This window comes from Somniosus microcephalus, chromosome 2, assembly GCF_052327205.1.
Source record: "Somniosus microcephalus isolate GS21.2 chromosome 2, FLI_Smic_1.0, whole genome shotgun sequence".
Classification (NCBI taxonomy): Eukaryota; Metazoa; Chordata; class Chondrichthyes; order Squaliformes; family Somniosidae; genus Somniosus; species Somniosus microcephalus.
Window position 1 is genome coordinate 61,524,378 of NC_140988.1, and position 16,268 is coordinate 61,540,645.

Genomic DNA, 16,268 nt, shown 5'->3' on the forward strand with positions numbered 1-16,268 from the left:
TCCTTGCTCCTGTACTCGAATCCTCTCGTTATGAAGGCCAACCTACCATTTGCCTTCTTAACCACCTGCTGCACCTGCATGCTTACCTTCAGCGACTGGTGCACAAGGACACCCAGGTCTCGTTACACTTCCCCTTTTCCCAATATATTGCCGTTCAGATAATCATCTGCCTTCCTGTTTTTGCCACCAAAGTGGATAACCTCGCATTTAGAGTCATAGAGTCATAGAGTTTTACAGCACAGAAAGAGGCCCTTCGGCCCATCGTGTCTGCGCCGCCCATCCATCCCTGTCCAGTCTAATCCCATTTTCCAGCATTTGGTCCATAGCCTTGCATGCAATGGCATTTCAAGTGCTCATCCAAATGCTTCTTGAATGTTGTGAGGGTTCCTGCCTCTACCACCCTTTCAGGCATTGAGTTCCACATTCCAACCACCCTCTGGGTGAAAAAGTTCCTCCTCAAATCCCCTCTAAATCTCCTACCCCTTACCCTGAATCTATGCCCCCTTGTTATTGACCCCCCTACTAAGGGGAAAAGTTCCTCTTTGTCTACCCTATCTATGCCCCTCATCATTTTGTACACCTCAATCAGGTCCCCCCTCAGCCTTCTTTGCTCCAAGGAAAACAACCCCAGCCTGTCCAGCCTCTCTCCATAGCTGAGGCGCTCCATCCCAGGTAACATCCTGGTGAATCTTCTCTGCACCCTCTCCAAAGCAATCACATCCTTCCTATAGTGAGGCGACCAGAACTGCACACAGTACTCCAGCTGTGGCCTCACCAGCGTTTTGTACAGTTCCATCATAACCTCCCTGCTCTTATATTCTATGCCTCGGCTAATGAAGGCAAGTATCCCATATGCCTTTTTAACCACCTTATCTACCTGTTCCGCTGCCTTCAGGGATCTATGTACATGTACACCAAGGTCCCTCTGACCCTCTGTACTTCCTAGGGTCCTACCACTCATTGTGTATTCCCTTGCCTTATTTGTCCGTCCAAAATGCATCACCTCGCACTTTTCAGGGTTAAATTCCATTTGCCACTTTTCCGCCCATCTGACCAACCCGTTTATATCGTCCTGTAGCCTGAGGCTTTCCTCCTCACAATTTACCACCCCACCAATTTTCGTGTCATCTGCGAACTTACTGATCATACCTTTTACATTCTCATCCAAATCATTTATGTAGATCACAAACAACAAGGGACCCAGCACCGATCCCTGAGGTACCCCACTGGACACAGGCTTCCAGTCACAAAAGCAACCTTCGACCATCACCCTCTGCCTCCTGCCACTCAGCCAGTTTAGGATCCAACGCGCCAAGGCACCCTGGATCCCATGGGCTCTTACCTTCTTGACCAGTCTCCTATGCGGGACTTTGTCAAAAGCTTTACTGAAGTCCATGTAAACCACATCCACAGCATTTCCCTCATCCACCCCCCTAGTCACCCCCTCGAAAAATTCAATCAGATTTGTCAGACATGATTTACCCTTGACAAAGCCATGCTGACTATCCCCGATTAATCCTTGCCTCTCCAAGTGGAGACTAATTTTGTCCCTCAGAATTTTTTCCAATAATTTCCCTACCACAGATGTTAGGCTCACTGGCCTGTAATTCCCTGGTTTATCCCTGCTACCCTTCTTGAATAATGGTACTACGTTAGCTGTTCTCCAGTCCTCTGGTACATCCCCTGTGGCCAGAGAGGTTCTGAAAATTTGTGTCAGAGCCCCTGCAATCTCCTCCTTTGCCTCCCACAGCAGCCTGGGATACATCTCGTCTGGGCCTGGGGATTTATCCACTTTTTGGCCTGCTAAAACCGCTAGCACCTCCTCCCTCTCGATGCTAATATGTTCAAGTATGTCACAGCCCCCTTGCCCGATTTCTATGTCTGCATCGTCTTTCTCCATAGTGAACACAGATGCAAAAAATTCATTTAAAACCCCGCCTACATCATCTGGCTCTACACACAGATTGCCACTTTGGTCCCTAATGGGCCCTACCCTTTCCCTGGTTATCCTCTTGCCCTTAATATACTTATAAAACATCTTAGGATTTTCCTTTATTTTGCTCGCCAGTGTTATTTCATGGCCCCTCCTCGCCCTCCTAATTTCCTTTTTAAGTATGCCCCTGCACCTTTCATACTCCTCTAGGGCTTCTTCCGTCTTTAGTCTTTTGTAACTGCCAAAAGCCCCCCTTTTATTTCTAATGCATTTTTGTATATCCCTTGTCATCCAAGGTTCCCTTTGCTTGTTGGTCCCACCCTTGACCTTTACAGGAACATGTTGGCGTTGTACTCTCTCTATTTCCCTTCTGAAAGTCTCCCACTGTTTTGATGCGGATTTTCCTATAAGTAGCTGCTCCCAGTCCAATTTGGCCAGATCCTGCCTTATCATATTAAAATCGGCCTTCCCCCAATTTAGAACCCTTATTTCCGGGCCGTCTTTGTCTTTTTCCATGACCACCTTAAATCTCACCGAATTGTGGTCACTGTCGCCAAAATGCTCTCCTACTGACACTTCCACCACTTGCCCGGCTACATTCCCCAGAATTAGGTCCAGTACCGCCCCCTCTCTTGTAGGACTTTCTACATGTTGGCTCAAAAAGCTCTCCTGGATGCACTTTAAGAATTCTGCACCCTCTAAGCCTTTCACACTCTGACTATCCCAATTTATATTGGGGAAGTTGAAATCCCCCACTATTATTACCCTATTATTTTCGCACTTTTCTGAGATTTGCCTACATATCTGTTCCTCTATCTCCCCCTGACTGTTTGGGGGCCTATAGTACACTCCCAGCAAAGTGCTTGCCCCCTTTTTACAATATATATTAATGATCTAGACGAGGGAACTAGATGTAATATCTCCAAGTTTATCCACATTATACTGCATCTGCCATGCATCTGCCCAATCACCCAACCTGTCCAAATCATACTGGAGTTTCTCGGCATCCTCCTCACAGCACACACGCCCACCCAGCTTTGCGTCATCTGCAAACTTGGAGATATTACATCTAGTTCCCTCGTCTAGATCATTAATATATATTGTAAATAGCTGGGGTCCTAGCACCGATCCCTGCGGTACCCCACTAGCCACTGCCTGCCACTCAGAAAAAGTCCTATTTATTCCAACTCTTTGCTTCCTGTCTGCCAACCAGTTCTCTATCCAAGTCAGTACCTTACCCCCAATCCCATGTGCCTTAACTTTGCACGCTAATCTCTTATGCGGGACCTTATCGAAAGCCTTCTGAAAGCCCAAATACACCACATCCACTGGTTCTCCTTTATCTATCCTACCAGTTACATCCTCAAAAAATTCCAGTAGTCAAGCACGATTTACCTTTTATAAATTCATGTTGACTTTGTCCAATCCGGTCACTGTTTTCCAAGTGCTCTGCTATTACATCTTTCATAATGGACTCTAGCATTTGCCCCACTACCGATGTCAGGCTTACCGGTCTATAATTCCCCGTTTTCTACCACCTTTTTTAAATAGTGGGGTTACATTAGCTACCCTCCAATCCATGGGAACTGTTCCAGAGTCTATAGAATTTTGGAAGATGACCAGCATTGAATCTACTATTTCTAGGGCCACTTCCTTAAGTACCCTAGGATGTAGATTATCAGGCCCTGGGGATTTATCGGCCTTCAATCCCGTCAATTTTCCTAACACCATTTCCCTACAAATACTGATTTCATTCAGTTCCTCCCTCTCATTCGACCCTATGTTCCCCGACATCTCTGGGAGGTTATTTGTGTCCTCCTTTTTGAAGAAAGAACTAAAGTGTGTATTTAATTGGTCAGCCATTTCTTTGTTCCCCATTATAAATTCCCCTGATTCTGACTGCAAGGGTCCTTCGCTTGACTTCACCAATCTTTTTCTCTTCACATATCTATAGAAGCTTTGAGTCAGTTTTTATGTTCCTGCAAGCTTACTCTCACACTCTATTTTCCCCCTCTTAATTAATCCTTTTGTCCTCCTTTGCTGAATCCTAAACTGCTCCAAATCCTCAGGTTTGCTGCTTTTTCTGCCCAATTTATATGTCCTCTCCTTGGATCTTATGCTATCCCTAATTTCCCTTGTTAGCCACGGTTGCATCACCTTTTTTGTTTTATTTTTATGCCAGACAGGGATGAACAAATTCTGTAGTTCATCCATGCGATCTTTAAATGTTTGCCATTGCCTATCCACCGTCAACCCTTTAAGTAACGTTCCCCAATCCATCCTAGCCAACTCGCGCCTCATACCATCATAGTTTCCTTTATTTAAATTCAGGACCCTAGTCTCTGAGTCAACTACTTCACTCTCCATCTTAATGAAGAATTCTATCATATTATGATCGCTCTTCCCTAAGGGGCCTTGCACAACAAGATTGCTAATCAATCCTTTCTCATTACATAATACCCAGTCTAAAATGGCCTAATCTCTAGTTGGTTCCTTGACATATTGGTCCAGGAAACCATCCCGTATACACTCTAGGAATTCCTCCTCCACAGTATTGTTACTAATTTGGTTAGCCCAATCTATATGTAGATTAAAGTCACCCATGATAACTGCTGTGCCCTTATTGCACGCGTCTCTAATTTCCCATTTAATGCCATCCCCAACCTCAGCATTACTGCTTGGGGGGTCTGTATACAATTCCCACTAAAGTTTTCTACCCCTTGGTATTTCTCAGCTCGACCCATACAGATTCCACATCATCAGCGCTAATATCCTTCCTTACTATTGTGTTAATCTCCTCTTTAACCAGCAATGCTACCCCACCTCCTTTTCCTTTTTGCCTGTCCTTCCTGAATATTGAATACCCCTGGATGTTGAATTCCCAGCCTTGGTCTCCCTGGAGCCATGTCTCCGTAATCCCAATTACATCATATCCATTTACATCTATTTGCGCAGCTAATTCATCCACCTTATTACGAATGCTCCTCGCATTAAGACACAAAGCCTTCAGGCTTGTTTTTTTTAACACTCTTAGTCCTTTTAGAATTATTATTTACTGTGGCCCTGTTTCATTTACACACTTGATTTCTCTGCCTTCCACTTTTGCTTTTCTCCTTCCTGTCTTTTGTTTCTATCCTTGCTCCCCTTTCCTCTATCTCCCTGCACAGGTTCCCAACCACCCTGCCATTTTAGTTTAAACCCTCCCCAACAGCACTAGCAAACACTTCCCCTAGGACATCGGTCCCGGTCCTGCCCAGGTGCAAAGCGTCCAGTTTGTACTGGTCCTACCTCCCCCAGAACCGGTTCCAATGTCCCAGGGATTTGAATCCCTCACCCTTGCACCATTCCTCTAGCCACGTATTCATCTGAAATATCCTTCTATTTCCACTCTGACTAGCACGTGGCACTGGTAGCAATCCTGAGATTACTACCTTTGAGGTCCTATTTTTTAATTTACCTCCATATCCCTATATTCAGCTTTTAGGACCTCATTCCATTTTTTACCTATATCATTGGTACCTATATGCACCACGACAGCTGGCCATTCACCCTCCCCCTCCAGAATGCCCTGCAGCCGCCCTGAGACATCCTTGACCCTTGCACCAGGGAAGCAACATACCATCCTGGAGTCTCGTTTTCAGCCACAGAAACGCCTATCTATTCCCCTTACAATAGAATCCCCTATCACTATAGTTCTCCCACTCTTTTTCCTCCCGTTCTGTGCAGCAGGACCACCCATGGTGCCAGGAAGTTGGCTACTGCTGCCTTCTCCCAATAAGCCAGCTCCCCCAACAATATCCAAAGCAGTATATCTGTTTGAGAGGGGGATGGTCACAGGGGACTCCTGCACTACCTGCCTGCACCTACTACTCTGCCTGGCGGTCACCCATTCCCTTCGGTGCTGTATTTCCCAAGTAATCCTATGAACCACCTTCTTGAACCGCTGCAGTCCGTGTGGTGAAGGTACTCCCTGCCCACTGCTATTAGGTAGGGAGTTCTAGGATTTTGACCCCTCGACGACGAAGGAACAGCGCTATATGTCCAAGTCAGGATAGTGCGTGACTTGGAGGGGAACTTGAAGGTGATGGTGTTCCCGTGCCCATGCAACCCTTGTCCTTCTAGGTGGTAGAGGTTTGGTGGGTGCTGTCAAAGAAGCCTTGGAAAGCTGCTGCAGCACATCTTGTAGATAGTACACTGGAGCCACAGTGTGCTGGTGGTGGAGGGAATGGATGTTTAAGATGGTGGATGGTCTGCCAATCAAGTGGGCTGCTTTGTCCTAAATGGTGTCAAGCTTGAGTGTTGTTGCAGCTGCACCCATCCACCCAAGAGGAGTGTACTCCATCACACTCCTGACTTGTGCCTTATTAGGTAGTGTAAAGGCTTCGGGGAGTCAGGAGGTAAGCCACTCGCTGCAGAATACCCTGTCCCTGACCTGCTCTAGTAGCCACGGCATTTACATGGCTTACCCAGTTGAGTTTCTGGTCAATGGAGACATCCAGAATGTTAATGGTGGGGGATTCGGTGATGGTAATGTCATTGAATGTCAAGTGGAGGTGGTTAGACTCTCTCTTGTTGGAGATGGTAATTGTCTGCCACTTGTATGGTGCGAATGTTACTTGCCTCCCATCAGCCCGAAGCCTGGATGTTGTTCAGATCTTGCTGCATGCAGGCATGGACTGCCTCGTTATCTGAGGTATTACAAATGAAACTGAACACTGTGCAATCATCAGCGAACTGCCCACTCTGACCTAATGATGGAAGGTCATTGATGAAACAGCTGAAGATAGCTAGGCCTAGGATCCTGTCCTGAGGAATTCCTGCAGTGATGTCCTGGGGGTGAGATGTTTGGCCTTTCACAACCACAATCATCTTACTTCGTTGTAGGTACGACTCCAGCCAGTGGAGAGTTTCATCCCTGATCCACATCGACTTTATTTGACTAGGGCTCCTTAATACCACACTCGGTCAAATGCAGCCTTGATGTCAAGGGCTGTCACTCTTACTTTGCCTCAGAAATTCAGTTCTTTTGTCCATATTTGGACCAAGCCAAGTGGTCCTCATGGAACCCAAATTGAGCATCAGTGGACAGCTGTTGGCGATTAAATGCCACATGATAGCGCTGCTGGTGACTCCTTCCAATACCTTGCTAATGATTGAGGGTAGGCTAATAGGGCAGTAATTGCCGGGTTGGATTAGTCCTGCTTTTTGTGGACAGGACATACCAGGGCAATTGTTGGGCAGATGTCAGTATTGTAGCTGTACTAGAACGGCTTGGCCAGAGGCGCAGCTAGTTCTGGAGCACAGGTCCTCAGCACTACAGCCGGTATTTTGTCGGAACCCATAGCTTTGCTGTGTTCAGTGTGATCAGCCCTTTCTTGATATCAGTGAACTGAATTGGCTGAAGATGGGCAACTATGATGGTGGGCACCTTAGGAGATGGCTGAGAAGGATCATCCACACGGCACTTCTGGCTGAAGATGGTTGTGAATGCTTGAGCCTTGCCTTTTGCACACATGTGCTGGGCTCCATCATCACTGAGGATAGGGATGTTCACGTAGCCTCCTCCTCCCGTTAGCTGCTTAATTGTCCAATTGATAGTGTAGTAAACAGTGCAGAGGATAGTAATAGGAGTACGTCGACAGACTGTCTATTTAATGCAAAAAAGTATAAAATGATGCATTTTGGAAGGAAGAATTAGAAGAGGCAATATAAACTAAATGGTACAATTTTATAGGGGGTGCAAAGAGAGAGACCTAGGGGTATATGTACACAAATCTTTAAAGTTGGCAGGACAAGTTGAGAAGGCTGTTAAAAAAGCAGACGGGATCCTTGCCTGTAAAAATAAAGGCACGGGGGGAGAAATTCGGTAACGCCCCATTTGGGGCTTAATTATCATCCGGGCGAAAAGATTAGCGCCTGGCGCTAATTATCGCCTCCGACTGCAAACTTGGCTTTTATCGCCCCTACAGGTGATTGGAGTGCTAAATCAGGCGCTTCACATCTGTCTTAAGGCGCAAAGACCAAGGAGCGAGGCGCTAACTCACAGCGCTGGCGAAGCTCATGTGATGTCAGTCAACAATGGAACACAGACACACTGGCACCGGCCAATTCTTAAAGGGGAGTTCTGATGAATGGTCATCGACCTGAAACGTCAACTCTGTTTCTCTCTTCACAGATGCTGCTTGACCTGCTGAGTTTCTCCAGCATTTTCTGTTTTTATCTTAAAGGGGAGAGTTTATCTTGCTCTCCATCCACATCCTGTTCATTGCAGCCTTGAGTCTCGGCCTGGAGAGACCTGTACATCAAATCTGCTGGAAAGAACAGTGGAGACCCCCAGGGAAAGAGCTCAGAGTGCAGCCCCCACAGTCTCTTCTAAATAGATACAAGGAAGGGCAAATCAAAATGAACCTGCAAAGTGCTGCTCAGTACCCAAAACTCCTTCACACAGTGTAGAATCTCTCCAGAAGTCTGTCTCTCTCTCAGAATGCATGTTGCAAAAATGTCACCAACAAAAAAAGCAGGAAGCGGTCGCCTTTAAACAGCGCTCCCCCAGTCCCTTCCCGACTGCAAAACGCTCCCCTCAACCTGTCATTGCTAGCGGCAGGCGTTAAGGCAGGGGGCACCACTCATTTTCCAGTCCGGGGCGTTACGCACTCGACTGATGTCACGATCTGCCGGCGCAGGAGATCGTGGCGGTAGTGTTTAGCGCCGCCGCAAAATGTCCGGTCAATTTTGCGAGAGGCGCAGATATCGCCGCACCCGGGCGCTAGTTGGTTTGCGCCCCACTTAGCGCCCTCTTAAGGCGCTAACAGGTGGCGCTACCAACTGAATTTTTCCCCCCCATAGAGTACAAAAGCAAGGAAGTTATGCTAAACTTTTATAAATCATTAGTTAGGCCGCAACTGGAGTACTGCATCCAATTCTGGACACACTTTAGGAAGGATGTCAAGGTCTTGGGGAGGGAGCAGAGGAGATTTACGAGAATGATGCCAGGGATGAGGGACTTCAGTTATGTGGAGACTAGAGAAGCTGGGATTGTTCTCCTTAGACCAGAGAGGGTTAAGGGGAGATCTAATAGCAGCGTTCAAAATTGTGAAGGGTTTTGATAGAGTAAATGAGGAGAAACTGTTTCCACTGGCTCAGTAATGACAGGACACAGATTTAAGATAATTGGCAAAAGAATCAAAGGGAAGATGGAGACTTTTATGATGATTTGGAATGCACTGCTTGAAAGTGTGGTGGAAGCAGGTTAAATAGTAACTTTCAAAAGGGAATTGGTTAAGTATTGGCTTTCGGGTGTCAAAACATTTCGGACAGGAGGGAGATAATTGATAAACTAGCCAAACTGGATAAAAATCCGGGTCTGGATGGATTGCATCCGCACAAATTCAAAGAAAGTTAATGTTATTCCTATATTCAGAAAGGGAGATAGGTCAAATCCAGGGAAATATAGACCAGTTAGCTTAACGTCGGTGGTAGGAAAGATATTGGAATCTTTACCCAAAGAAAGTAAATATGTGTCAGAGCAGTGGGAGGAATTCAAGGAGGAGATAGAGAGGGTTCAGAGCAAATATGTTCCCACAAAGAAAAAGAGTGGTACTCCCAAATCTAGAGCCCCCTGGATGTTAAGGGGCATTTTGGGCAAGATAAGGCAATAAAGGGAAGCTTATGTCAGATACTGAGAGCTAAATACTGCAGTAAGCCTAGAGGAGTATAGAAAGTGCAGGGGTGAAATTAAAAAGGAAATTAGGAAAGCAAAGAGAGGGAATGAAAAAATATTGGCAAGTAACATCAAGCAAAACCCAAAGATGTTTTATAAATACATAAAGAGCAAGAGCAAAAAGAGTCGGGCCTATTAGAGAGCAAAAAGGTAACCTGTGTGTGGAGGCGGAAGACGTGGCATGGTTCTTAATGAATACTTTGCATCTGTCTTCACAAAAGAGACCGACGATGCAGACATTGTAGTTAAGGAGGGGGAGTGTGAAATATTAGATGAGATAAACATAATGAGAGAGAAAGTATTAAGGGGTTTAGCATCTTTGAAAGTAGATAAATCACCAGGCTGTTAAGAGAAGCAAGGGAGGAAATTGCAGAGGCTCGGACCATCATTTTCCAATCCTCTCTGGCTGCAGGTGTGGTGCCGGAGGACTGCTAACGTTGTACCATTGTTTAAAAAGGGAGAAAGGGATAGACTGAGTGATTACAGGCCAGTCAACCTAACTTCGGTGGTGGGACAATTATTGGAAAATATTCTGAGCGACAGTATTAATCTTCATTTAGAAAGGCACGGATTAATCAGGGACAGTCAGCATGGATTTGTTAAGGAAAGGTCATGTCTGACTAACTTAATTGAATTTTTTGAGGAGGTAACAAGGAGGGTTAATGAGGGTAGCATGTTGATGTAGTCAACATGGATTTTAGCAAGGCTTTTGACAAGGTCCCACATGGCAGATTGGTCAGAAAAGTGAAAGTCCATAGGATCCAAGGGAAAGTGGCAAGTTGAATCCAAAATTGGCTCAGTGGCAGGAAGCAAAGGGTAATGGTCGACAGGAAGGCTGTTTCCAGTGGGGTTCCACAGGGCTCAGTACTAGGTCCCTTGCTTTTTGTGATATATATCAACGATTTAGGCTTCAATGTAGGGGGCATGAATAAGAAGTTTGCAGATGATACAAAAATTGGCCATGTGGTTGATAGTGAGGAAGAAAGCTGTAGACTGCAGGAAAATATCAATGGACTGGTCGGGTGGGCAGAAAAGTGGCAAATGGAATTCAATCTGGAGAACATTTGGGGAGGGCTAACAAGGCAAGGGAATGCACAATAAATGTTCGGATACTGGGAAGTGTAGAGGAACAGTGATTCAAGGTGGCGGCTCACCACCACCTTCTCAAGGGCAATTAGGGATGGGCAATAAATGCTGGACTTGCCAGCGATGCCCACATCCCATAAAATAAATTTAAAAAAAGAGGGACCTTGGCGTGCATGTCCACAGATCCCTGAAGGTAGCAGGACAGGTAGTAAAGATGGTTAAGGCGGCATACGGGATACTTTCTTTTATTAGCAAGGCATAAAAGAGCAGGGTGTCAACCACTGTAGAGGGGAATCCTCGGTTGAGGAAAAAGGAAGACATGTCGGAAGCACTGGTATGAAAGGTGGCCTCGACCGTGTCCGTTCTATCTCCCGCACTTCTGCCCTCACCCCTGCCCCTCCCTCCCGGAACCACGATAGAGTTCCCCTTATCCTCACCTTTCAACCCCACCAGCCTCCACATTAAACGGATCATTCTCCGCCATTTCCGCCACCTCCAGCGTGATCCCACCACCAAACGCATCTTCCCCTCACCTCCTCTTTCAGCATTCCGTAGGGACCACTCCCTCCGCGACACCTTAGTCCACTCCTCTATCACCCCCAGCAACCCTTCCCCTTCGCCTGGCACCTTCCTATGCAAGCGCAGGAGATGCAACACATGCCCTTATACCTCCCTGCTTCCCACTGTCCAGGACCCCAAACACCCGTTCCAGGTGAAACAGCGATTTACTTGTACTTCTTGCAATTTAGTATACTGTATTCGCTGCTCACGATGTGGTCTCCTCTACATTGGGCAGACCAAACGTAGATTGGGTGACCGCTTTGCGGAACACCTCCGTTCAGTCCATAAGGGGGACCCCGAGCTTCCGGTCGCCTGTCACTTTAATTCACCGCTCCATTCCCATTCAGACCTCACCGTCCTCGGCCTCTTGCATTGTTCCACGGAAGCTCAGCGTAAGCTCGAGGAACAGGACCTCATCTTCCAATTAGGCACTTTACAGCCTTCCAGACTCAATATCGAGTTCAACAATTTCAGATCATAACCTCGGCCCCTATAATATTTATATTTTTTATCCACACTTTTTGTTTGTGCTTTTTTTTTTTCTTCCCTCCAACATGGCAGCTGTCTTTCATTCTGCCAGCGCAATTCGCACTTCATCGAGAGCCATCCTTTGTTTCTTAACCTGTCCCATTACCATCTCCTCTTGCCTTGAATATCTCTTAATGCCTCTTTACTTCTCCTGCCTTCCATCCTATCACAGGCCTTCCCTTTTGTTCTTTCGCCCCCTCCCCCATTTCCCAGCCCCTAAACTTGCTTTTAAATCTGCTGCATTTCCTGCTTTTTCCAGTTCTGACAAAAGGTCTTCGACCTGAAACGTTAACTCTGTTTCTCTCTCCACGGATGCTGCCTAGCCTGCTGAGTTTTTCCAGCGTTTTCTGTTGCTATTTCAGATTTCCAGCATCCGCAGTATTTTGCTATTGTATTAGTGTATAAAACACTAGTTAGGCCACAGCTAGAGTACTGGTCACCACATTACAGGGAAGATGTGATTGCACTAGAGAGGGTACAGAGGAGATTTACAAGGATGCTGCCAATACTGGAGTGTTTTAGCAATGAGGAAAGATTGGATAGGCTGGGGTTGTTTTCTTTAGAACAGAGGAGGGTGAGGAGAGACTTGATTAAGGTGTATAAAATTATGAGGGGCTTAGATAGAGTGGATAGGAAAGACCTATTTCCCTTAGCAGAGAGGTCAATAACCAGGGGCATAGCTTTAAAGTAATTGGTAGAAGGATTAGAGGGGAGTTGAGGAGAAATCTTTTCACCCAGATGGTGGTGGGGGTCTGGAATTCACTACCTGAAAGGGTGGTAGAGGCAGAAACCCTCATCACATTTAACAAGCACTTGGCTATGCACTTGAAGTGCCGTAACTTACAAAGCTACGGACCAAGAGCTGGAAAGTGGGATTAGGCTGGTTAGCTTTCTTTCAGCCAGCACAGACACGATGGGCTGAATGGCCTCCTTCTGTGCCATAAATTTCTATGATTCTGTGAGTCACGGGTTCAAGCCCCACTCTGGGATTTGAGTTCACAATCTTCACCGACACACCTTTACTGAGGGAGTGCTACATTATCGGAGGTGCTGTTTTCTGAAAATAAGCGTTAAACTGAGGCCCTCACGGGTGGACGTAAAAGATCCTGCAGCCACAATTCGGAGTGGAGCAGGGGAGCTTTCCTGGTGTCCTGGGCAATATTCATCCCTGAAAAGCAACTTTGCCAGAGACAGATTAACTGACCGTTGTGGGGCCTTGCTGTGCGCAAATTGGCTATGACAACAACTTGCATTTATATAGTGCCTTTAACATAGTAAAACGTCCTAAGGCATGATCCAATTGCTTGTGAAACGCTTCAGCACATGTGTCACATGCAAGTTCTTTCCTTCCACTTATGGTGGAGACCAAAACTCGGGGCCATAAAATAGTCAAAATAAATCCAGTAGGGAATTCAGAAGAAACCTCTTTACCCACAGAATGGTGAGAATGTGGAACTCACTAACACAGGGAGTGGTTGAAAGAAATAGCATAGGTGCATTTAAGGGGAAGCTAGACAAACACATGAGGGAGAAAGGAATAGAAGGTTATGCTGATCGGGTGAGAAGAGGGGTGGGAGGAGGCTCGTGTGGAGCATAAACACCAGTATGGGCCAGCTGGGCCGAATGGCCTGTTTCTGTGCTGTAAATTCTATGTAATTCTATGTAATAGAAAAACACCTAGAAAACTAAAATATAATGAAGAATAGTCAGTACGAATTTCAAAAGGGAAGCTCATGCTTAACCAACCTTATTGAATTCTTTGAAAAAGTAACAGAAAGAGTAGACAAGGGTGATGCCATGGATGTGAAATACATGTACGTTCAAAAGGCCTTCGATAAGGTACTACATAGTAGACTCATGACTAAGGTCAGAACATGTGGAGTCAGGGGTCAAGGAACAGAATGGACAGCAAACCGACTACAAAACAGAAAACAGACAGTAAGGATTAAAAGGTAGTTACTCAGACTGCTAGAGATTGGAAGTGGTATTCCACAGGGATCAGTCCTGGGACCACTGTTGTTCACCATTTACATAAATGATTTGGACTTGAAAATCAGAAGTACAATATCAAAATTTGCAGACAGCACCAAATTGGGGGGTACAGTTAATACTGAGGGGGATTGCGACAAAATAAAGAAAACGTTAGCAAACATGCAGAATGGGTGTGTAAATGGCAAATGAATTTCAATATAGGTAAGTGTGAGATGGTGCATTTTGTTAGGAGAAATAAAAGAGGCCACCTACTCCTTAAAAAGTAAGAGTCTAAATGGGGCAGAGATGCAAAAGATTCTATGGATACAGATGCACAAATCATTAATAGCAGCAACACAAGTTAGCAAGGCACTGGAGATCAATTCTAAAGGAACAGAATTGAAAAGCAGAGAAATTATGTTAAACTTATACAGAACCTTGATTGGACCACAATTGGAGAGCTGTGCACTTTTCTGGTCCTAATATTACAAAAGGATACAGAAGCACTGGAGAAAGTTCAAAAAAGATTTACAAGGATGGTACCAGAACTGAGAGGGTACAAATATCAGTGAAGACTGAACAGGCTGTGGCTCTTAACTCTAGAAAAGAGAAGATTGAGAGATGCTCCAATAGAGGTCTTTAAAATTATGAAGTGATTTGATAGGGTAGACATAAAGATGATGTTTCCATTTGTAGCAGTGTCCAAGACTCGGAGCCATAATTATAAGATTGTCACTATTGAATCCAATAAGGAATTCAGAAGAAACGTCTTTACTCGGAGTGTTGAGAATGTGGAACTTGCTATTACATGGAGCAGTTAAGACGATTAGCATAGATTAATTTAAAGAGAAGCTAGATAAGTACGTAAGGGAGAAAGGAATAGAAGGATATGTTGATAGGGTGAGATGAAGTAAATAGAGTGGCAGGAGGCTTGTGTGGAGCATTCACACCAAATAGCCTGCTTCTGTGCTGTATATTCCATGTAATTTACTTGAAAAGGAAAACATTGCAGGGTTGTGGGGAAAGCGCAGGTGAGTGGGACTAATGGGATAGCTCTTTCAAAGAGCTAACACAGGTACGTAGGACTGAATGGCCTCCTTCTGTGCTGTATGCTTCTATGATTTTCCACCCGCTTCACCTGTGTTAAAAAAGTTGTCACTGTCCATACTTCTTTATAGACTGAAACTTGCATAAGTTGTTATTTTCCATAAAATTAATCATTACTAAACCTACACTACATGCATACACCTCAAGTGAGAAATCAGATGTCAACTTGAAAAAGGTCAACCAATAAATGAATTATATATATAATAAATGGCTTAGAAAGACATTTAAATAAACTTGTCAAATACGCATTGACAAATGATTGCTTTTGTGTGAATAGCCAAAATAAGAACTGCCATTCGGGCATACATATATTAATACACTCAAAGTTTGAATGTCAATTGAAAATTTCAACACTGAGGTTGATAGATTTTTGTTAGGCAAGGTTTTAACAGATATGGAACCAAGGTGGGTAAATGGAGTTAAGATACAGATCACTCATAATCTAATTGAATGGCTAAACAGGCTCGAGGGCGAGAATGGCATACTCCTGTTCCTTATGCCTTTTGGAAGGAACAAAGGAATTAAATAATGAATAAATGGTTTCTTACAGCTTTGCTTCAACTGCTCATCAGCTTTCTGTGGGTAGATGGGATGCCAAGTATAGTCAATGCAGAGTAGGATATTTGGTACAGACCAGCACTCAATCCAATCAATCCTAAATAAGAAAACAATCAATGTCTGAGGCAAAGAATTACAATTAAAAACATACAAATACCAATTTAAGTGCAAGATTTTTTTTATAAAAAAAACCACATTTTCAAAGACATTTATTTTCAAAATAAAATACTTGCTCATCTACCCTGGCATTGCTCACAGATAGTCTGAGGGTCTAGAACAGTTTTTTTTAAAAACTTACATTTTTATAGCACCATATCATGTCTTTGAGAAATGTCAACCTACTTCATACAAATAATTTTTCAAGCACAATCACAATTGTTATGTAGGAAGATTTGCACAAGACCCCACAAACAGTAATGAGAGAAATGACCAGTTCATCTCTTTTCTGCTGATATTTGTCGAGGAAATAATGCTGACCAGGATGCTGGGAAAACAACCTGCTCTTTCGAAGAACATCATGGGATTGTTTTAGCGTCCACCTGAGTAAACAATCCTGACCTCGGTTTAACATTTCATCCAACGCATTGTTGTATTTTTGGTACAGACAAGCACTCAATCCAATCAATCCTGAATAAGCACACAATCAAAAAAAAAAGGTGGTTGCAGAGATAGTGGATGCATTGGTTTTGATTTGCCAGAATTCGCTAGATCTGAGAACAGTCCCCATGGATTGGAAGGTAGCAAATGTAACCTTAGGAGGGGAGGGGATCGGAGGGGGTCGGAGAGGGGGAGGTTGGCGGAAGG

The 16,268-nt window shown here is 44.8% G+C and overlaps 1 protein-coding gene across 10 annotated transcripts in view; it reads right to left on the reverse strand.

The window, feature by feature from the left end:
- bltp1 (bridge-like lipid transfer protein family member 1) overlaps positions 1-16,268 on the reverse strand; it is a 567,108-nt gene that overhangs the window by 382,149 nt on the left and 168,691 nt on the right. For all 10 annotated transcript variants that reach the window (XM_086009761.1, XM_086009749.1, XM_086009753.1 and 7 more), the window contains one exon: positions 15,455-15,561. In XM_086009761.1, the coding sequence (XP_085865887.1) occupies positions 15,455-15,561 (107 nt within the window). The remainder of the gene's footprint in view (positions 1-15,454; positions 15,562-16,268) is intronic.